Genomic DNA, 23,217 nt, shown 5'->3' on the forward strand with positions numbered 1-23,217 from the left:
CAGTACTGTTCAACCTTTACATCAACAATACTGTTACTGGACTGCAGGGAGACATTCGGCTGTTAGCAGAAGATGTGAAGCATCACTAGGTGTAACTAGGAAGATCTGAAAAAACTGGAAAGGTTGGTAAATGACTGAGGGGGGGGTAACCAGTTTTAATGCTGCTTAACGTAAGGTTTTGAACTTAAAGAATCCACACATGGGAGGCTACATACTTTATTTGTGGAACTATATTGGAGGAACTAGAGGAGTATTAGAATGTTGGGATGATGGATAAGTTGAAATTCAAGGGGCATATTGCAAAGGTGGTAAAGATAACTCAGACTGTTGCTGCAATGTCAAGAAGAATGCTGATCAGCAGAGATAAAATGGTAGCAGTACTGTTGTATATGGCCCTGATCCAAATGAAACAAATTTGGAGAAGTGCAGAAGTGGCTGAAAAAAATTTTTGGACTGTGGAAAGTTAGCTATGAGGATAAACTAAAAATTATGTAATCTGGAGTTTGGCAGATAAAAGTAAAAAGGGATATGACTGACATATTTCGAGGTTGAGAAATTTTTTTTTTACACTGATCCTACGTACAAGAGTTTGAAGTACCTATAAGCAGATCTGTGCCATGTGTGAGGTGTGCATTAACATTTTTTATTCAAGAGGTGAAGTATTCCTAAACAACTATAACCTGCATAAGGTAGATGGAATAAAAGAGGAGAAGCTTGTTCGGTGTGTTTATAGTTGGAATGAAAAGAAATGCTTGGCAGCTGCTTCTCTTTGTTTTAACAGCCCCCAACAGAAAGGTTATCGGTTTAGTAGAGCAGTAACCATGGAAGTACTTGTGGAAGATACACTGTATCCATGAGACAGAGATTTAAGTCAGTCTGCAAGAGATCCCTGGGCAATGTTCTCTCTAAGCCGCATGGACACAGTTACTGAGATACTCCTCTGCACCCTGAATTGTTGCATGCAGCTGCCAGTGGACTTGGTCCCCCCCCACCCCCATCTACATGAAGCCATATAGAGATGACATTGTATGTAATAGTGGATTTTTTTTCATTATTTAAAACAAAAACCAGGATTCATATTGTTAGAGCATCTTAACGAGAAAGTCATAGTGTAGAGATGTTTTTGTTTAAGAAAAAGGAATAACAAAAGTGACTATTTTAATGTCAAGAAACAATGTAAAGGGAGTAGTTCAGCACTTTTAAGTGCCATGCTGTCATGTAAAAATTTTCCGTGCAGCCAAAAAAAAGTTAAAGGAAGCACTGTCCGTTAGCTGAAATGATCTCCTCAGGACAGCATCGAAAATTTTTATAGCGATTTTAAATGCAGCATTCTAAACACGTGAGCTGTATTCCAAGGATGGGCAGATTTGGAATTTGTATAGAGTTCATAGCTAGGTGAGTGAAAAACAGAATCTCAAATGGAAGATCATGCCTAGTTTAGAATGGTGAGGAAGCCATTAATGATGTGTTTATGCCAGGAGAGGCTGGAGATAAACATTAGTCTAAGCAAAGAGATCTGATCCTGTCAGGCGATTTGTGTATTAGTGAAAGTAAGAGTAGGCAAGCTAAGATCCCTTTTGTGAAAAAAAGGCAAACCAACATTTTGGTGGCATTAAAGGTGACTAGATTATCCTTGCCCCACTGAAGATTTTGAAGCTTGGGATGTCTGATCACTGCATGGTTTGTCAAATGAGTAGGATGAATGGATAATAATTATCATTGGCAAAACTAACAGGATTGAGAGTAGATCATTTATGTACAGGAGACTCTCTTTGAGCTTCACCACCATGACATGCGGTAAATGACCAGAGAAAAGCTGGCTATCCAATTACAGAGTGGCTGGTAGACCAAAGAATGACAATTTGTCCATCAGACCTTGATGCCAGATACAGTCAAAAGCTCTAGAAGTATGAAGAGTGACAGAACATTTCTCTGAACTTCTCATGGCAAGTGTCAGGTGATGGGCGAGCAAGAGGGTAGAGTGTGGATCTCAAATGGCAGAATCAATATTGGTGGTTGCTGATTAATTGGTGGGACTCTAGGCAACAGAGAAGTTAGCCATTGATGACTTTCTCTCTCCATTATTTTGGAGAGGATTGAGTTGATGGCAACTGGTTGGTAGACTTCTATCTCCCTTTTTTTGGAATAGGCTGGATATATGATTGCTTCCAAGCATTGGGAAAGTACCAGCTAAGCATATACATGATTGTAGAGACAATACACAATAGGAGTTAGCTCTGGAGCAAAATGTTTGAGTGCAATTGAAGAGATGCACAGGACCAGAAGACGAGAATCTGATATCTGAGTTTAGTCATTTTTTGATGTCTTTTTGTTGAAAAACCACAAGAGGCATATGGTGCTGAGATGCTGATATGGAAAGAGGCGATTTGCCTTGGTGAATTATGCAGAAGTAGAGGAAAAGACTGATCCTTTGAGATTAGTTTTTATCATTGGGTGTGAGGGATGGAAGTGCAGATATGCAGAAGTCGCATCTGATGGCCTCTGCATGGGACTAGATGGCAGAGCTTCCATTTAGACAAGAGGTAAGTCTCCTACTTTTGATTTGCATGCTTCAGCATAGGCTGAGTATCAAGCTGGGTTCTTGATACAAGTCTCCCAATTTATGTACAGCTGATATATACGGGTGTCCCAAAATTCATGCAAGATTTAAATTTAGTGCCATTTGTGCAGTAAAGTGTTGCCAACGAGAAAAAAAAAGACAGCGTGACAGCTGACAATTTATTAAAAATGACTACACACAGCAAAGAGAGTTCGTTGAATGGATTATGGAACAACAACAAGTGGATGCTTATTTTTCGAACAAAATCATCTTCAGCGATGAAGCTCATTTTCATCTCGATGGCCTCGTTAATCGACAAAATTGTCGCATTTGGGGTTCAGAAAATCCACGAGTGATTGTTGAGAAACAAATGCATCCACAACGTGTCACTGTTTGGTGCGGATTTTGGGCTGGAGGCATCATCGGTCCATTCTTCTTCGAAAATGCAGCTGGTAAGGCAATAACAGTTAATGGTGCTCACTATTGCGACATGATAATCCAGTTTTTTGTGCCTAAATTGGAAGATATGGATGTGGACGACATGTGGTTTCAACAAGACGGTGCCACATGCCATACAGCCGGAGAAACAATTCAATTACTGCATGAGTCATTTCCTGGTTGTGTAATTTCCCATTTTGATGATCAGAATTGGCTGCCCAGGTCATGTGACTTTAACACCATTGGACTTTTTTTGGGGGGGGGGGGGTTGAAGTCTAAGGTTTATGCCAACAAGCCCACGACCACCCAAGCCTTGAAGGAGGAAATTGAACGCTGTATCAACGAAATTCAGCCACATTTATGCAAAACGGTCATGGAAAATTTCGACAAAAGAGTGCGTATGTGCCAGCAAAGCCGTGGAGGCCATTTACCTGATATGCTATTCCATGCATAACCCTATACTGTATACTTTATGAATCAATAAGAAATTACAATTTTTAATTAAAAACCTGTTTTCTATCAAAATTACTTCTTGCATGAATTTTGGGACACACTGTGTGTGTATATATATATATATTTTTTTAAACTGGTCTGGTACACATTCTGTTGAACCGGGCTTGGAAACTGGACGAGAGTCTTGTATAGAATGGGGAATGCCTTCATGCGAGCAAGGATAATTTCTGCGAATTGCCCGGAGCAGCAGCAATAGTCAGGCCATGGAAAATAGAGGTAGGTGATAAAAATATCACATAATTTATTATCTTCATTAATTAATTAATAAGGACAATAAAACAGTGAAATAATCGGATGGCCAAACAATAGTCGACTTTGAAGATGAAAAGTTGCAGAATCTACTGAATTATTACTGCTGCGCGTAGGTTTTCTAAAATTCGACAGAACGATGGAATATTCATATTCTAATTACTACTTAAATGGAAACACGTATTTTAAAACATTTTCAATTCACTATATATCACTCACAAAAATGGATTCGTAATTCTAAGATGGTTGAGATCCGCAACATAATCCCACACCGTGCGTGCGGATTGTCGTTTAACAGTTACGATATATTCCCTATGGGAGTAAAATGATGGTCTAACACTAACAAACAATAGTAAGGCAATTGCACCAAAGCACATGCTTCGCTTCCCAACTCGTTGAAAAATGGAAGACCTCATTATACAGCAGCAATATAAGTGATATTAGAATGCAAAACTTCATAAGTAGCTAACAAAGTGGATACCGAATGAATATTTAATCAGCCATTAAAAAGTAGCGGGTATTGTTAAACACTAGCACATAACCCAGACATAGACGAAAATCTTAATTCATAACCATTCGTAATACAATCATTCATAATTGTTGAAGCATTCCCATGATACTGTTCGCAAGTTACATGGAGATACCAAAATAACGGAATTAAAATATTAAAGCCAAATTGCTTATTAAGACGTTAACCTTTTCCTTCTCTGAATAGCATATGAACCACATGAAAATTTTAGCACATAATATTTTTCTGTGATTTATTTAAAAATTGATAGCAAACATAGTTGCAATAATAATTTACCTAGCGTGTACTGCATCAGGATTTAAGATTGATGTGACGTCATACTGGTGGGCGTGGCAAATGGCAGTTACGACGAAAGTTGCACGATTTTGCCGTGAGCTTTGATTTTTACCGACAGGACAAGCTTACGCTGTGCGCTAAGTGAAATTGCTAACTTCTGTGTAGTGATGAAACTGGCTAACCTTTAATACTGTTTTTGCGCTTGTTGCCTGGGCTACAGGAGTGCGTTGCTTTTGGCAAGACATGGAAGAGAAATTTACGCCAGTGATGTTGGTGACAGCCAATGTGGGATCCATCTTTGAGGACGTAAGTAGATCCTCAAAATCTGAATTTCCTTGTTTAGTATATAACTTTAATAGACCAATGAGGGGAAAAAAATAGTTTCCTGATCTTTTACATTTTTGTTAATTCATCTTAGAAAGTAGACGTCATTCAGTTGGAGTATTTTAAGGTTTATTTATATCACTAACTAGTCTCTTCTAAGTTGATATCATATGATGATATTAGATCTCCAGACTAAATTTGATGGTTTATTTGATAAACTATGCCAAAAGGTGTTATACTGAACGTAGTGGTGGTGCTCTTGGCCACGTTTTCCGATTAAAAAAAAAAAAAATCAATAGCGTTTTCTGCCGGAAAGAAACCTAAACCAATTTAGAATTGCTGAGCTCGCAGCTAATACAATTATAAGAAGACTTTCGCTTTATTCTTGATTATAAGTCAAATGATTATAACTAATATAAAATGTACCTAGTAATAAATTGTTTTTCAGTTTAAAATTGTCGCAATTCAGAGAATTTTTTTAAGGAAAATTTGGAAATTTTGAACATTGTACTAATGCATTGTAATAAAGTGCACTGCAGCAGTATGACACGTAATTGAAGAATGGAAGATCTCATTATACAGCAGCAATGTAAGTGAATATTAGAATGCAAAACTTCATAAGTAGCTGACAGAGTGGATACCAACTGGATATTTAATTAGCCATTAAAAAGTAGCGGGTATTGTTAAACACTAGCACACAACCCAGACAGACAAAAATCCTAATTCATAACCATTCGTAATACAATCATTCATAATTGTTGAAGCATCCCATGATACTCTTTGCAAGTTACATGGAGATACCATATATATATATATATATATATATATTTATTTATTTATTTATTTTTATTTTTATTTTTTTTTTAAAGAAAAAAAAACTTCGGGACTTTGCCAAAACTGAGACTTAAATTAAACAGCTTAGTCAAAGGCATTACCAGTTTTCCTGAACATTCACTTAAAATGTGAGCCAATATCCCATCCAATTCAACAGCTGTATTTGAATTCAGATTCTGCAACATCCTAAGTACCTCTAATTCATCAACCTCTGTTCTCACATCAGACCCTGTCACCTCTGCCATAACAATATTTTTGCTTGGATAATATAACCTTGTAAAAGGTTATTCAGTAACTCAATAATTTCATCTTCCCCTGTTACCTCTTTGCCATCTGCACTCATTAAAGTTATCCTCCATAGTCATTCTTCCTCCTACTAGCAACATAACAAAAAAGATCTAAGGGATTTCCTTTCACTTGTTTGGCTCATTTCTTCTCATAATGATTGCTGATGTTGCAAAGTTTGGGAGAATTATAAGTAGCACTGCTGATGTTAATTCCCTTCAGGAAGATTTGAATAGACTTTTGGCTTGGACAAAAGAGCGGGGTTGTAGTTTTAATATTAATAAGTGAAGGTGTTGCATTTTGAAGTGCAGAAATATAAGACTGTGTGATATATTGATAGAGCTGTACTGTAGGAAGTGGATGAGATTTGGGAGTGATGGTTGGCACTAGACTGAAGTTTAGAGGGCATACTGAAAGTGTTGCAAAGATGCACATTAGCTGCTATGATAAGAAGTACCCTAACATGAAGGGATAAGGAACTGGTTGTGCTGCTGTATAAAGCACTAGTCAGACCACACTTGGACTGTTGTGTAAATTTGGTCACCTGGTTTTCAGTTTGATGTTTAAACATTGGAGAGGGTCCAGAGATGAGTAACTAAGACAATATCAGGACTTTGGAATGCTGGCTATGGAGAGAGGTTGAAGAAATGTGGTTGCAGAGTTTAGTAGATAGGAGAAAAATAGACGATGTGATAGATGTTTAAGTTAGAGGATTTTATCGGATTAATCCAGATGGGATTATAAAATGAGTAGAGGGTGACAGGGGAAAAACCGGAGGTCATTCCTGGAAGTGATGTAAGAATGTGGTGAAGATGGGTGTGAGAAGTAGATTTTTTTACATGGAGAATTGTCAGTGAATGGAATACATTACCAGAGTGTCTTGTTAATGCAAGGAGTATTAAGGATTTTAAGATTTGTATGATAAATATGTTGTCAGTTGAATGACCCTTCCACAGTGGACTTGCCAACTCTATGGAAAGTGTTATTTCCATAGAATCTATCTTATTCCTGGAAAAAAAATATATATAATAATAATAATAATAATAATAATAATAATAATCTGATTTTGCCTTCCTTACTATGCTAGTCATTTTATAATCCCATCATCATCATCATAATCACCTGCTTTGTAGTTCCACTCCATCACATTCTCCTTCCAATCCATGTCTCCATAATTGAAGTTCCCCATAATAATTACTCGACTTGCATTCATTGTGCTAATCTGCTGATGCACATCATCCCCCCCCCCCCGAATGTAAGAGCAACCAATTTTATATTTTGTCCTATTGGTCTTAATCTTACCTGGAATTTCCACATTTTGCTACCTCCCAATCCAAGACTACATGATTACTTTCCCCAGTTGGAGGCAACGTTCCCATCTTAGTTATGAACAGGTCCATAGACCTGTGCATAACTAACATCCAACAATTTCATACCCCAAATCCACTGTCACATTTTCCTTCCAATCTAGGTCTCCAAAGTTGAAGTCACCCATGTGTAGTGAAGATGTTGTGGCCTTACAAGAAGACTTGAATAGATTGAGTGATTGGGCACGGAAATTGGGATGCGAGTTCAATGTTGAAAAATGTAAGGTTTTAAAATTTGGAAAACAAAGATGGGATGCAGAATTTATGCTTGGTGAGAATATATTATTGGAGGTAGAGGAAATAAGAGATCTGGGGGTGATAGCGGATAAGGATCTAAAATTTAGGGGGACACATTGCCAAAATTGTGAAGACAACACAAAGGCTTCTGGGAATGATGCGGAGAACACTGATGTGTAGAAGTAGGGAGATTCTTGTTCCATTGTATAAGGCTTTGATTAGGCCACACATGGACTATTGTGCCCAGATTTGGTCACCAGGTTTTCAGAAGGATGAAGAGATGTTGGAAAGGGTCCAAAGGAGACTGACTAAGGTAGTTTCTGACCTCTGGAATGTTGAGTATGAGGAAAGATTGAGAAAATGTAATTTGCAGAGTCTGGTGGACAGGAGGAAGGGGGGATATGATAGAGACCTACAAGTTGGTAAGGGGGTTGTTATAAGATCAATGCTGGAGAAGTTTTACAGAGAATAGTGGGAGATCAGGGGAGAACCAGAGGTCATCCCTGGAAACTGTATAAAGAGGGTGTGAGTAGGGGAGTGAGAGGCAGGTTTTTTCGTGCTGAGTTGTGAATGATTGGAATGCCTTGCCTGAGAATGTGGTGTCTGCCAGGAGTTTGAATGTGTTTAAAACACGGTATGATGAGATGTGTGTGTTTGATAAAAGGACCTCCCAGATGAGTCTTTAACTCCATGAGGTCTTGGGGTGGTAATAATAATAATAATTACTTGACTTGCACTCATTGTACTAATCTGCTGATGCACAACTTCTCCATCATTCATACCACTCCTTGCCTATAGCTGCAACCAATTTTATATTTTATCCTATTGGCCTCGATCTCATTTTGATTGATTGATTTAAAAGAACTGCTATCTGTCCGATTGACTCTTAATCTTGTTGACTACAAAGAATTTCAGATGAATCTACCATCAGGGGTATCCTACTCCCTGTTCTGTATACTCTATCCACCCTGAAAATAATCGCCTACCTTAACATTTGGTGAGGTTGCACTAACCAATGCCAAAAACTCTTCCCTCTTATTCTTGATACTTCTAGCATTAGTATATAGGCAACTAACCCATCATTATTGTTGCCTAAGACAGTGCTTCCCAAACTTTTAGATGTAATGGCCCCCTTGGAAAAATTAAAATATTTCACATCCCCAGTCAAAAAAAAAGAAATTCGTATTACAGACATATATTATTATAATATTTGTTGTATTTATATTCAATACAAAACATATACAGCGAATATTGCAAAAATCAAATGCAAATATTACATTTTTAGCATCTTACAGACACATTTGACATGGCACACTTAGTCTTAAAACATTTTAAATTTGTTTTCATTATTTCACGGGCCCCCTCAACAAAACTAATGGCCCCCCCCAAGGGGGCCGCTGCCCATAGTTTGGGAAGCGGCCTAAGAGACTAGATTCCACATTTTTTGTTCATTCACACACACACACACACTCATCTGCATCTGTCCAACTGCTTTAGTTTTCCTGACTTTGCACTTCCACACACTGAATGAATATATATAATTCTCTCCAGACACTTAATCTGAATCCATTTAAGTGCAGTCCATCAGTATATCCATCAGTCCACCCCATATCTGGGATGCATTCATTCTGAGACCAGATAGCCTGACTTCTGCAAATTAACTTTACAATTATCTCAAAGAGGATACCATGTTTGGACATTAGTCTGTGTTAGATACAAATTGTTTCTAATGATTTTAGTATACTACCTGTGCATGTCACAGTTATAAGTTGTGCTCTGAAAAAGACAGATAAAAAATCAGCCAAATATTTATATAAGTTCATGTTGTAATAGATTTAACGGTATTGATATGAACACAGATGGATAAGAAAACAATTATTTATTAACTTAAAAGCTAATATTTCGTTGGTATTATATCCAGCATCTTCAGAGCACACAACACAAAGTTTGTTACAAATGCAAGACATCCACAATTTGGTGTAACAGTGGGGATAGTATAAGTAATTGCAGCGTGCAACACAAGACTAAAGTCCTAATAGGGTGCCATCTAGTTTAAAAAAAAAAAGTTCAAAGTTTTGAAATAATAGTCCAAATAATAGTCTTAGAAAGTTTGAAAAAAATAAAATAAAAGTAATAAATATTAATTTGGTCTTAAGATGACTGTCTCCCAAATCTTTGGTAGATTTATACAGCCATACTTGTTAAGGTTTGGAGTATGTTTTAAAGCTTCTGTTGATTCCAGAAACAACCTCTCTGACTTGTAGAAGCTTCTGTGCATCACTTTTGTTTTTTTCCAATTGATCCTGTATGCTGGGGTATCCAAAGCATGGCCAGATCTGACTTGCCATAGCAAAAGCAGTTCTTCCTGTCTGTCCGTAGTAGGCATGATGGCAAGAACAGGGCACTTCATAGATTCCTGGATGTGATAAAGGAGTGCATTTGTCCTTAGGTGAACGGATGAGAGTTGCTAATTTCACATAAGATTTAAATATGGTGTGCAGTTGGTGTTTGTTAAGCACCCTAGATATCTTTTCAGATGTACCTTTAATGTATGGGATGGTGATAGTTTTGTTGTAGTTTTCTGTGGTAGATAGAGGGGATTTCTGAGTAGCATTTAATGTTATCTATCTTATGGGGATTATAACCATTGGTTAAGAAGGTGCGACGTTGGTAAGAAAGTTCAGCAATGAGAGCAATGTCATTGGAACAGATTGCTCTAGCTCTATGGGTTAGTGGGTTAGTGTTTTTAAGATACCATATTATTATTATTATTATTATTCGTGACACCTCGCGGGAGGACACCTACTATACAACACTCTATCTCCACTACTACACCGAACCTGTACTACCAATCACCTACATCAACGCCATCTACTGCCGACAACCACCACCACAGCTAGTATTTTTGTCTGTAAATTGCATGTGTTCTAAAGCAGTGCTTCCCAAATTTATGGATGTAAAGGTCCCCTTGGAAAAATTAAAATATTTCACGGCCCCATCGGAAAAAAAAAATCGTAATACAGGCATGTTATAATATTTATTGTATTTATATTCAATACAAAACATACACAGAGAATATTACAAAAATCCAATATTATATTTTTAGCATCTTACATACACATTTGACATGGCACACACTTAGTCTTAAAACTTTTTAAATTTGTTTTCATTATTCCACGGCCCCCCTCAACAAAACTAACGTCTCCCAAGGGGGCCTCACCCCACAGTTTGGGAAGCGCTGTTCTAAAGGACTGATTTGTCTGTGTGCAGGATGAAAAACCCGAGTTTCCGGGAGAAAAAACCCTGCTACCTCCGTATGAGATTGACTAACTCACCTTCAGTTGAAAAAGTCCATATAAAGATTCCTCCTGTCATGACAGGAATCGAACTGTTGTTGAGAAGGGTGATGGTGTGATTGTTTGTGTAAGTATCTCCCTGTATATGTGGGTTTTCTATAAACCAAAAATGAAAAAAATGAATTTTTTTTTTTTTTATAATCTAGATGGTGTCCTATTAGGACTTTAGTCTTGTGTTGCACGCTGCAATTACTTACACTAGCCCCACTGTTACACCGGATTGTGGTTGTCTTGCATTTGTAACAAACTTTGTGTCATGTGCTCTGAAGATGCTGGATATAATACCAGCGAAATATTAGCTTTTAAGTTAATAAATAGTTATTTTCTTATTTATCTGTGTTCATATCAATACCGTTAAATCTATTACAACATGTCTGACAAACACGTAAGCCTATCGACACATTGATAAGTTCATTAAATTAATTTATTTTTTCCTCTCCTGGTATTGTTTATACTGTGATGCACTATTATGAATAATCAATACCACCTTAGTCTTCCAATACATACATAACTACAAGGAATGGCCTACTTAAGTATTTCCAGAACACCACTCTGTTTCATGACAGGCCTATAACATTGAATAAATAAAAGCCTTTAAAAGCTGCAAAGAGGCAAAGCTCCTTGCTAATATCTCAGTGTTCATTAACAGCTAAGGCTTCACCTGTGTATTTGATGCTCCAGCATAACAAGGCTGTTCTAACATCTCTCACATTCCAACATGCCCTTCACAATGGGACCCCCCCAATAAAAATGAAAGCTGTTTAACATGTATTATTAGCTGGCCAAAAATTATTTCCTCTCTTTTAAATACAGTGGAGTTTTTTTCATGTATTAATCTATCTATGTGTTGTGTGTATACACATATATACATATAGCTTTTTATATTGTTGAATTGTGAATGAAGATATTCTATATATTATAATACTTCATTCATAATTAACATGATCCACCATGTCATAAGCAAGACTTGTAAATATTATTTGTTGTTAATCTCTTGCTTGTAATATGTTATTCATATAAATGCTTGTTTTGTTTGTTATTTATTAATTGTATAACCTTAGGATATGTAATAGTAATAAAAAGACTATATAAAAATGACATTCATTTTATTTACTTTATTCAATTTTATTAAATTTATTATAAGAAACTGTGTGTATATAAATTTAAATGTACCTTATGTGAACCGTGATATATATATATATTTTGTTATTTCTTTAAGTAAAGGTAATTTTATGGAATTCTACTGATGGGATTTGATTGGCTACTGACGGAGAAACGGAGTTTATTTTAGTTAGCTCGTACTGAGAGCGTGAGCTACTGTGTATAAAGAGAAAAGCCAGTTGATAAGCTGAATGGGTTAAAACCGGATTTTGGCAGGAAAAGAAGAATGTAGTTGATTGGAAAACAAAAGTAAAAAGAGAGAAGCCCTAGAGACAGCATAGAGATCAGTAGTGAGTAGCAGAAGGGGAATTGATATATGCCGAAAACCGACTAGGAAGGAACAAGGAATTAATAGGCATTTTGTATTACTTCTATAGGAGTTCTGATACTACAATAATTTCCTAATGGTTAGTGGAAGAATAGTACAGAACTTAAGTTAATACATAGAAGAAAATAAGGAATTAGTAAATAACTTAAACCACGTGCATCAAGACTTGTGTATTTCTGTGACTATAATTCAGTTATTATAGTGGAAGATTTCTTTTGAATTGTGTTGCCATAAAGTAAAAGTCAACAAGATATTCAAATGTGCCTATGCGAATTCGATGCTTAGAAGCGGTAACCCAGTAAGAGTTGTCCTTTCTATGACTTGTGAAGCAATATCAGTTAATTCCGTCAGATATATTTTGACCTTAGCTGTATGGTCGGATGTTAGATGTACTGAAGTACTTTCTCCTCGAAACAGTAAGTGTTATGTTGTTCTATTAAGTGTTAGCTGACTGAGAAAGAATATAGTGCAGCCTGTCATAAGATTATTATTATTATTATTATTCAGGCCTCCATGGAGTCAAAAGACTCATCGTGGGAGGTCCTTCCTAAGAACATAAAGTCTGTCAAGACTCATTGAGGGAAGATCCCCCCCTAAGAAACACAAATTCTATCATACCACTCCTTAAACTCATTGACCGTTCTCGCTCTCACCACTCCATCAGGCAATGCATTCCACAGTTCAACCATCCTCCACACAAAGAAACCACTCCTCATCCTCTTGCTCACAGTTTCCTTTCGTAACTTCCAGGGATGGCTTCTTGTCATCACTCCTTCCCGCTGTTCAACCAAGCGAAAGAACTCCCCAGTGTCAACCCTGTAACCACCTCTCAACAGTTTAAAAGTCTCAATCATATCACCTCTCCTTCTTCTATCCACCAAACTCTGCAGTCTACATTCCCTCAGCCGATCCTCATAACCATCCTTGTACAGTCCTGAAACCATCTTTGTCATCCGTCTTTGTATCCTTTCCACAGTTAATTTATCCCCTTCAAATCCTGGAGACCAAATCTGAGAACAATGGTCCAAGTGTGGTCTGATCAGGGTCTTATACAATGGAATGATAACTGTTTTATCTCTGCAGGTCGGTGTCCTTCTCATTATTGCAGCAATCCAGTGTGTTACCTTCACCACCTTTGCAATATGTCCCCTAAATTTCAAGTTTCTATCAATCATCAATCCTAGATCTCTTGTCTCCCCTACTTCCTCCAGTATAACTCCTCCCATAGAGTATGCAGTGTCCCATCGATGTTTCCCAAACTTCAAGACCTTACATTTTGCTGCATTAAACCGACACCTCCATTCATTTGCCCATCTATCTAGCTTATTCAAATCCTCTTACAGGGCTACCACATCTGCACTATTACTAATAATCCTTCCTAGCTTTGCATTATCCGCAAACAACTGAATATCCCCTTGCAATCCACTGGCAATGTCATTGATATAAGGTTAAACAATATAGATATACAGGTTAAACAATAAAGGTTAAACAATATCTAATCTAAACAAGATTAGATATTGTAACATGTAACATTTGGAAGCCTTAAACTTTAAGAACTAATCTCAACTTGATTGACTGAGCATAAAGATCTGAAATATGAATGTTTGATAGTTAATGGATTGTAATTATTCTGAATACTTTAAACTGAGCTAATATATTTATGATATGATTCATCCAATTGGATAGAGAGAACTATGTGAAAGAAATACTAAAGCTTTAGAATTAAGAAATGTGATCATTAGTCATAATCCACAAGCCTAACCTAGAAGTTACTAATATCTGGATGTGAATTCTTGTAAATTCTTAATCGGATAACTTTTTGCAGATAGTTATACTTGTTTGTTTATGTTGTACCATTCCACATTAAATGTTTTCTATTGTTGAGTTAAACTTGCTGTTTGCCTGATTTTCTTTCATTGCACCGCTCATAAAATTAATCAGACCTTTGCGGAAGCCTTAAATGCTATTAACAACCTCGGCCTGAAAATGAAGTGATAATATAAATATAGTTGATGATTGATTCTTCTAAATTATTTAGACTAATCTGAATATAGGGTGGCTCAGTATAATATAAATTTCTTTATATTCAGATGAGCATCAATCAACAACTAACGAAGAAAAACGGAATTTAAAGAGGTAAGAATAAGTTTAACAAACCAACATAATTGGAACAGTCAGTTAGGTGGGACGTTCCAACAATATGAATCCCACCCACAAAACAGTTGTAAAACTATTGTATATCAGTATCATGGGTTTCAACCAGAGAAGAAACCTCAAATTACTCATATTATCATGTTAATGGTGATATGAGTATACAGGTAATGAGTTAAATCTGTTTCATGTGAAATAGAAGTTAACAGAGCAAAGTTTATAGCTAGATGTTGCTACATATTGTATCATCTGGATACCATAAACTGCAGTGACATCATGTGCCCATTTCGGTTGGGTGGGCTTATGCAAGGAAACTGGCAGTGCTTCTGACTAAGCTCTTTAATTTAAGTCTCAGCTCTGACAGAGTTCAAAGGAACCGGAAAAAGTGCAAAATAATTCCATTGCATAAGGGAGGTTCTAAGACCACAGTAGCAAATTAAACCAATCGGTATCTCAGGTATGGTAGTAAAATTACTGGAAAAATTGGTGAAAAAGAGAATTCAAGAATAGGTAGATAAAAATATGATATTGTATGAGGGTCAACATGGCTTTGTGAAGGGTCAGTCATGCCTTAGTAATTTACTAAGTTTTTATAATAGAGTAACAGCTGAATTGGATAAAGGAAATGGCTACATGATGATTTTGCAAAGGCATTTAACAGAATACTGCATGGAACTTTGCTATGCAAATAGAACAAATGGGGATGGACATGACACTGGTTAAGTGGATAAAAGGGTGGCTGCTGGACATATATCAAAAAGTGGTATATGAAGAGGCAGAATTGAGGCAAAAATGCAACTAGTGGTGTGCTGCAAGGTTCAGTGCTAGGACTATTGCTGCTTAATTTGTACACAAATGATACTAGAAATAACTTAAAAGGAAATATTCAGTTGTTTGCTGATGATGCAAAATTAAGCAGAGTAATAGTTAATCCATGTGGAGAACTTGCAGGATGATTTAAATAGGCTGTTAGTATGGGCAAAAGATAATGGGTGTCAGTTTAATGCATTTTGGGAAAAATAGATTACAAGCTGTGTATTATATTGATGGCACTGTATTCCAGGAAATAGATGCTAGAGATTTAGGGGTGGCAGTGGTGAACAGAGTTAAAATTTAGAGGAAGTATTGCTGAGGTTGCCCATAAGATTACTTGGCCATTGAAGAACATATTAGCATGTAGAGACAAGGAAGTTGTTATTCCTCTTTATAAGGCCTTCATACACCCACATCTGGATTACTGTGCTCAAGTCCTGGTCCCCTGGGTTTCTTGGGAGTGAGGAAGTATTGGAGAAGATTCAGAGGTGAGTGGCTTGTGGAATGTTCCCTATGAAGATAGAATGAAGGTGTGTGTGGATTGCAGAAGTTGGTTGATAGGAGAAAAAGAGAGGATTTGATAGAAACATTTAAGTTGCTTAAAGGGTTTATATAATAGGATTGATGCAGGGGAAATGTTTCAGCACTTGGCTAGAGGGTCCAGAACAAGGGGGTCATCCCTGGAAGTTGAATAAAGGTGTGGTTAGTAGGGGTGTGAGGAGTAGATTTTTTTGCTTGAAGAGTTGTGAATGACTGGAATGGTGTTGCCAGAGTCAGTTGTGCGTGCTTCGTCTGCTGGTGGGTTCAAGGAGAGGTATGATAGATTGTGTGTATAGATTGGGTCTCCTGCGATGAGTCTTCGGACTCCATGGATGTGCCCATATAATAACAACAATAAACCCCTTTTCAATAATATGGTGTCATCAAAATCTTTGTCAACAGAGCCTCCAGCCTCTGTTCCATCCAAGCTTCCCTTACAGTGAAACGCCTTTATTCACCAAACTTTCCTGACCAATGGTTACAATGCCAAAAAGTCTACAAATTATCTGTCCCTTCCACCTTCTCACATCCCTCTCAACATAAAGACTACAGTAATGCAATTAGTATTCCCAATAACCAGGGCACCTCAGAAGAAATAGCCAAAACTTTAAAGAAATATAATCTCTGCACTGCTTCCAAACCTCATTTGAAGCTGGCTTCCCTTTTCTGCTCTCCTAAGGATCCACTTCCTCCTCTGTCTGCTAAAGGTGTTTACCAGAGTCCTTGTTCTTGCAACTTATATTATGGTCGCACTGGTATATTTTCTAACATCTACCTAGATGAACACAAAAAATATATCCGTTGCTGCAGCTATGATGAGTCAGGTTTAGCACCACCATACTTTGCAAAGAATCAGATAGAATAGACAATTAGGCTACATCACAGTAAATACAAACTTGAAAGACTCTTTGTGGAATCAATAGCAAATTTTAAAAATCAAACTTAATCTTAATAAATATGGTTGTATTAAACTTCCCATCATTTGGAAATTGTAATGCTTTGGCCTCCCATCTGACATCTAAGGCTAGCCAACAGCATCCATACAGAACACCCTTCATAAGACTAGTCTTTATATAGACTAATTTCATTTCTTCCACTTACTGTTTCTTGTGTGTTATTACAATTTTAACATCGTATTCCTGAAGATGTCTGTTTGAAATGATTAAACTCACTATTTAATTATTGTGCAGCTACTATTCCATTAAATTGTATCATAAACTGTCACTTAAGCCTAAACTCATGTAAGCAAAGATAGTTTACACTTAAAGTATCTACATGACCAGGCTACTTGTATATCGTGGCTAATGACTTCATATTAATTGCCTTAGTATCCCATAATGCCAAGTATGTATAATGGTGTGTATTATATATGTGTAGTGTAATGCTATGTATTATGCGAAGGGTCACTACTCAGACCTGATAAGGTCGAAACTAGTCTGGGGAGTGGCCCTTCCTATAATGCAGAGCATTATATGCACCTGAAAGAATATATGCTTCACATTTGGGATATTAAGGCAATTAATGTGAAAGTCATTAGCAATTATATACGAGTCGCTTAGTTGTGAAGATACCTCATGTTCAAACTATGTTTACTTACATTTGTATCTCATCAGAGGATGTAATGATAAATGAGGTGATTACCTGGGTGGTTGCCAGCAGTGCAAGGACCCCTGTGAAAAAAGGGTATATGTGGAACTACAAGGGGGATGATTATGAAGAGCTCAGGAGACAGCTTGCAGGTGTAGCATGGAATGAGGAGTTAGTTGGAAAAGAGATCAATGCAGCTTGGGGTATTTTCAAAAACTATTTAGTATATGCAATGTCTAAATGTATTCCACGGGTGAGAAGGTTAAATAAGGTAGGTGTGAGATGGATGAATAAAGAGATTAAGCATGCGATCCAGAGAAAAAGGGCATTGTGGAGGCAGCATAAGAGAAGTGGAAGTAACCAATTTCATGAGGTCTACAAAGACCAGGCAAGGAGGGTGACTTGGTTGGTGAGAGTAGCTAAAGAGAGGTATGAACAGCAGTTAGCTAAAGAAGCCAAAAAGAATCCTAGGGAGTTCTTTCGCTATGTAGCCAGCAAAAGAAAGAATGATTATGGAAGGATGACATTGATTGGAGGAAATGGTATAAAGACAGCTGTTGCAGAATGTGTGGTGGAGATACTTAATGAGCAGTTCATAAAGATCTTTCAATCTTGTGAATGTGACTTCATGGAGAGATTGAGAGCAGTTGATGATGGGGAGGAGAGACTGACTGTAGGTGAGCAAGAGGTGTATGGGGAGTTGAGTAAACTAGATATAAATAAGGCTGTGGGACTTGATAATATATCACCGTGTATTCTGAAGGAATGTGCCAGAGAGTTGACACCTGCCTTGACATATTTTTTTTAATACGAGTCTTGCACTTGGTCAAGTTCCTAAAGAGTGGAAGGAGGGCAAGATTGTGCCACTTCATGAAGGAGGTGATCGAACTCAAGCATCAAACTATAGGCCTATCTGTGTGTCAGGTGTTGTGGTTAAGTTGTTGGAGAAGCTTGTGAGAACTAGGATCCAGAGTTGGGTTGACAACAATGGTATAATCTTTGATGGACAGTATGGATTTGCTAAAGGGAGGTCATGTTTTAGTAATCTACTTAGTTATTACAATAAAGTGACTGCTTCCTTGTACAGAAGAGAAGGATACACAGTAATATACTTGGATTTCGCAAAAGCTTTTGATAGAGTACCTCATGATAAGTTGACAGTCAAACTAGAGCAGATGGGGTTGGATATTAGATTAGTGCATTGGATTGGAGACTGGCTATCTGATAGGTATCAACAAGTTGTGTATGGGGGTGCAATATCCAGGAAAAGGAAAGTCACTAGTGGAGTGCCTCAGGGGTCTGTTTTAGGGCCATTACTATTTAACTTGTATATTAATGATATTCACGAAAATTTATGGAGATATTCAGTTGTTTGCAGATGATGCAAAGTTGGGATGAACCATAAAGAGTAGTGAAGATGTTGTGGCCTTGCAAGAAGACTTGAATAAATTGAGTGATTGGGCAAGCAAATGGGGATGTGATTTCAATGTTGCAAAATGTAAGGTTTTAAAATTTGGAAAACAAAGATGGGATGCAGAATTTATTTTTGGTGAGAATATATTGTTGGAAGTAGAGGAAATAAGAGATCTGGGGGATAGTGGATAAGGATCTAAAATTTAGGGGACATATCGCCAAAATTGTGAAGACAACACAAAGACTTCTGGGAATGATGCGGAGAACACTGATGTGTAGAAGTAGGGAGATTCTTGTTCCATTGTATAAGGCTTTGATTAGGCCACACATGGACTATTGTGCCCAGATTTGGTCACGAGGTTTTCAGAAGGATGAAGAGATGTTGGAAAGGGTCCAAAGGCGACTGACTAAGGTAGTTTCTGACCTCTGGAATGTTGAGTATGAGGAAAGATTGAGAAGATGTAATTTGCAGAGTCTGGTGGAGAGAAGGAAGAGGGGAGATATGATAGAGACCTATAAGTTGGTAAGGGGTTGTTATAAGATCAATGGTGGAGAAGTTCTACAGAGAATAGTGGGAGATCAGGGGAGAACCAGAGGTCATCCCTGGAAACTGTATAAAGAAGGTGTGAGTAGGGGAGTGAGAAGCAGGTTTTTTCGTGCAGAGTTGTGAATGATTGGAATGCCTTGCCTGAGAGTGTGGTGTCTGCAAGGAGTTTGAGTGTGTTTAAGACACGGTATGATGAAATGTGTATGTGATAAAAGGACCTCCCAGATGAGTCTTTGACTCCATGAGGTCTTGTTTAATAATAATAATAAATTAAACATGAATATAATTTCTTGGCAAGTATAATTTACTTAAAGTTCGTCCTTGTTGAAGACTGAAACAGCAGAGCAATAAAGACAAGATTTACAGAATGTGTTGGGAAAATTTGAAGAAAAGAGCTAAGCTTATAATAATGGTAAATATGTGCCATATTTCTAGATGAATGAGTCATCACTGATACCATATACCGACATAAAGATATGCACAAATTCAAATGGACAGAAGATGAGGAATACGAAAAGTCTCATTGACTACATAATTCCTGACAGTAATATCTTTGTACTGGATTACTGTAAGAGATAATAAATAGAAAGTCTTTACCATTTAGTTTTCCACAGAATAAAAATTAATATTGTACTGAAAAGAATAAAATATTTAAGAAAGTTTTAAGAATCACAGCAGAGAGGCTTTCAGAAATAAAGCTGTTGACTAAAATATACAAATATTATTCAAGAAAGAAATAAAGGGTGTGGTATTTTTTCTCGACTATTATGTATATAAACTATTACACTTTTTTTATAATGTTAGTCAAGTGGCTTTAATTTATCGTCCTACATGTTTCGCCAATTTTTCTATCGGCATCTTCAGGGAATACAAAAATAGTAAGCTATATGAAGGTAACAGACTAGGTTATAATTGATGGTTCTAATTCATACAAAAATTAGTATTGTGCAAGACAATGCGCGTGTCTCGGGAACATGATTTATTTGTTATGACTCATGATGTAATTGTCATGAAAGTTCATTTCTTTGATGTTTAATGATCTAATTAAGGCTTTCCAAATTTCTGGTAAGTTTAGATTATTGTTTAGGTTTTCAGTTGTGTGGGCAACTGTAGCTGCTTCCTTGAAGGTTCTTGAATGGTAGTTATCTTCTATATAGGGCATAAGGCTCTTATCCCACTTAATGTGATGGTTGGTAGAGGCAAAGTGGCAAGAAAGCCTGAAATGTCTTGTCTGTTGTTTCAGACACCCTATGTGTTCTTTCTTTCTTGTTTCGAAGCTTCTAAAGGTCTGACCTATGTAACTAATACCACATGAGCAAGGTATATTATATATTCCAGAGTACTTGTAGAATGGATCAGGGTCTTTCGGTGATCTTAAAAATTTTCGAATAGTGTTGACTGGCTTGAATGCTACTCTGATATTATGTGGTTTTAGAAGGTTAGCAAATTTTTTGGAAATGCTGCTTACAAATGGAATAGTAATAGTACTTATGTATTGGACGTCATCATGTTGTCTATGTGGTATATCAGTCAAGAGAATCTTGTTGTAGAGTCTTTTTGGATAACCATTTAAAGATAGCTCTCTGGATATTGTAGTTAATTCCGTTTGTAGGTATCTTGGTCTGTTGTGTACTGTATAGCTCTTTTCTTGAGAATATGGATAATGCTAAGTTTCTGAGATATATGATGAGACGAGTTGAAATGGAGGTAATGTCCAGTATTTGTAGGTTTTCTATACACAGATAGGTTGATACTATTATTGGTTTGTTTCTTTATTAGGATGTCTAGGAATGGCAGTTTTCCATCTTTTTCAATTTCTAAGGTGAATTTGATGGTATGATAGAAACTATTGATTTGGTTGAGGTAATTCATTAGTTCTTCTTTCGTATGATCCCAAATGAGAAAGATATCATCAACATATCTGTACCAAATTTTCTGTTTTGGAATGATCTGGGAAAAGATTTTATCCTCTAGATCTTCCATGAATAAGTCAGCACAAGGAGGAGAGGCTACCCATGGCTAATCCAGTGAGTTGTTTGTAGACAGTTTTTTGCCAAATAAAATAGAAGTTAAACAGTGATTGAACAAAGTAGTGATGTTTCTTGGGAACAATTGTTTAAGATGTTGATGACTTCAACCACTGGAATGTTTGTAAACAGAGATGTAATGTCCAGACTTGCTAGTATATCATCTTCATAGATAGGGATGTTTTTTAATTTATCTATAAAATGTTGTGAGTTTTTAATATAAATATTCGAGACGTGAATGTGTTGTAAAATCTTTGCAAGGTACTTGGACAGTTGGTAAGTAAGAGAATAGATTCCATCAACTATTGGACGTAATGGTATACCTTCTTTATGAATTTTAGGAACGGCATACAATCTTGGAGTTAGCAGGTGCATTGATTTTAGCTTTCTTATTACTTCTATAGGCCAGTTAGTCATTCCACGTAATAGTTCATTGGTGTCGTTATGGTTTTTTAGGGTAGGATCCGTACTGAGAACTTCATAGTCAGACGTGTCAGATAATAGATTTTTAATTTTTTCTTCATAATCTTTAGTATTTAATATAACTGTATTATTGCCTTTGTTGGCTTTAAGTATGATTATGTCTTTGTTATTCTTTAATTTGAGAAGCGTTTTTCTTTCCATTTGGTTAGAGTTGGTGTTAGGAGATCTTGATGGAGCTGAAAGGATTATGTTGCTTTTTAAATGCAAGTCATTAGCTATTGGAAGTGGTAGCAATGAGAAGGCTTTTTCTAAGTTGCAGATGAAGTCTATTTTAGGAATGGCAGTGGGTTTTAAGGCAAAATTGAATCCTCTTTTGAGAATTGAGATCTCAGGTTTTGTTAAAACGTGTTTAGATAGGTTAATTATCACTTGGTTATCTGGTAGAGACGGTATGTAGTTGATATGATTATCATTCAGCATGTTGAATTTATCAATTGGTGTCTTTTTGCTGTGGTTAAAGGTTTTGGTAAAACTGTTGCTAATCATATTATCTAATAGTTGCCATGTCTCTGCGTCAAGGTTATTAGAGATATCTGTGAATAAATTATAGCCCTGTGAGTCTATTTTGCTAAGCAAGAATCTCGAATGCAAATTCTTTCAGTGAGAAGTGCAAACGAAGTTCATTGGTAAATCATGTCAGCTTTTTTAATTTTATAATATTGCTTTAGATGAAGAAATTTTGGGATCACGCTATTGTCTCTATATCTTTTTAAAAAAGTCAGATGGTTTAAATACCTAGCTTTTTTGCATATTAAACCTTCGAGATTGCGTACTTTTCTTTTGGTGATCTCGTTGATCCTTTTCATTGTGTGGTATTTTTTCTTGACTATTATGTATATAAACTATTACACTTTTTTTTATAATGTTAGTCAAGTGGCTTTAATTTATCGTCCTACATGTTTCGCCAATTTTTGTATTGGCATCTTCAGGGAATACAAAATTAGTAAGTTATATGGAGGTAACAGACTAGGTTATAACTGATGGTTCTAATTCATACAAAAATTAGTATAGAAATGAGAAAGAAAGAACACTTAGTGTATGCCTGAAACAACAGACAAGACATTTCAGACCTTTCTTGCCACTTTGCCTCTACCAACCATCACATTGAGTGGGATAAGAGCCTTCTGCCCTATATAGAAGATAACTAACATTCAAGAACCTTCAAGGGAGCAGCTATCTCTAGCACAACTGAAAACCTA

General features: G+C 36.6%; 2 protein-coding genes across 2 annotated transcripts in view; one reads left to right on the plus strand and one right to left on the minus strand.

Moving 5' to 3' along the window:
• LOC150106486 (uncharacterized) overlaps positions 1-4,354 on the minus strand; it is a 34,379-nt gene extending 30,025 nt beyond the window's left edge. The window contains exon 1 of the mRNA XM_090392476.1: positions 3,980-4,354. Coding sequence (XP_090248602.1) covers positions 3,980-4,176 — 197 coding nt within the window. The 5' untranslated portion in view covers positions 4,177-4,354. The remainder of the gene's footprint in view (positions 1-3,979) is intronic.
• A 414-nt stretch (positions 4,355-4,768) lies between these two features.
• The window catches only part of 5PtaseI (inositol polyphosphate-5-phosphatase A), a 458,282-nt gene continuing 439,833 nt past the window's right edge, over positions 4,769-23,217 (plus strand). The window contains exon 1 of the mRNA XM_090393013.1: positions 4,769-4,871. Within this exon, the coding sequence (XP_090249139.1) occupies positions 4,809-4,871 (63 nt within the window). The 5' untranslated portion in view covers positions 4,769-4,808. The remainder of the gene's footprint in view (positions 4,872-23,217) is intronic.

This window comes from Typopeltis vanoorti, chromosome 5 (genome assembly GCF_054136105.1).
Source record: "Typopeltis vanoorti isolate ZY-2024b chromosome 5, IOZ_Tvanoo_1.0, whole genome shotgun sequence".
Classification (NCBI taxonomy): Eukaryota; Metazoa; Arthropoda; class Arachnida; order Uropygi; family Thelyphonidae; genus Typopeltis; species Typopeltis vanoorti.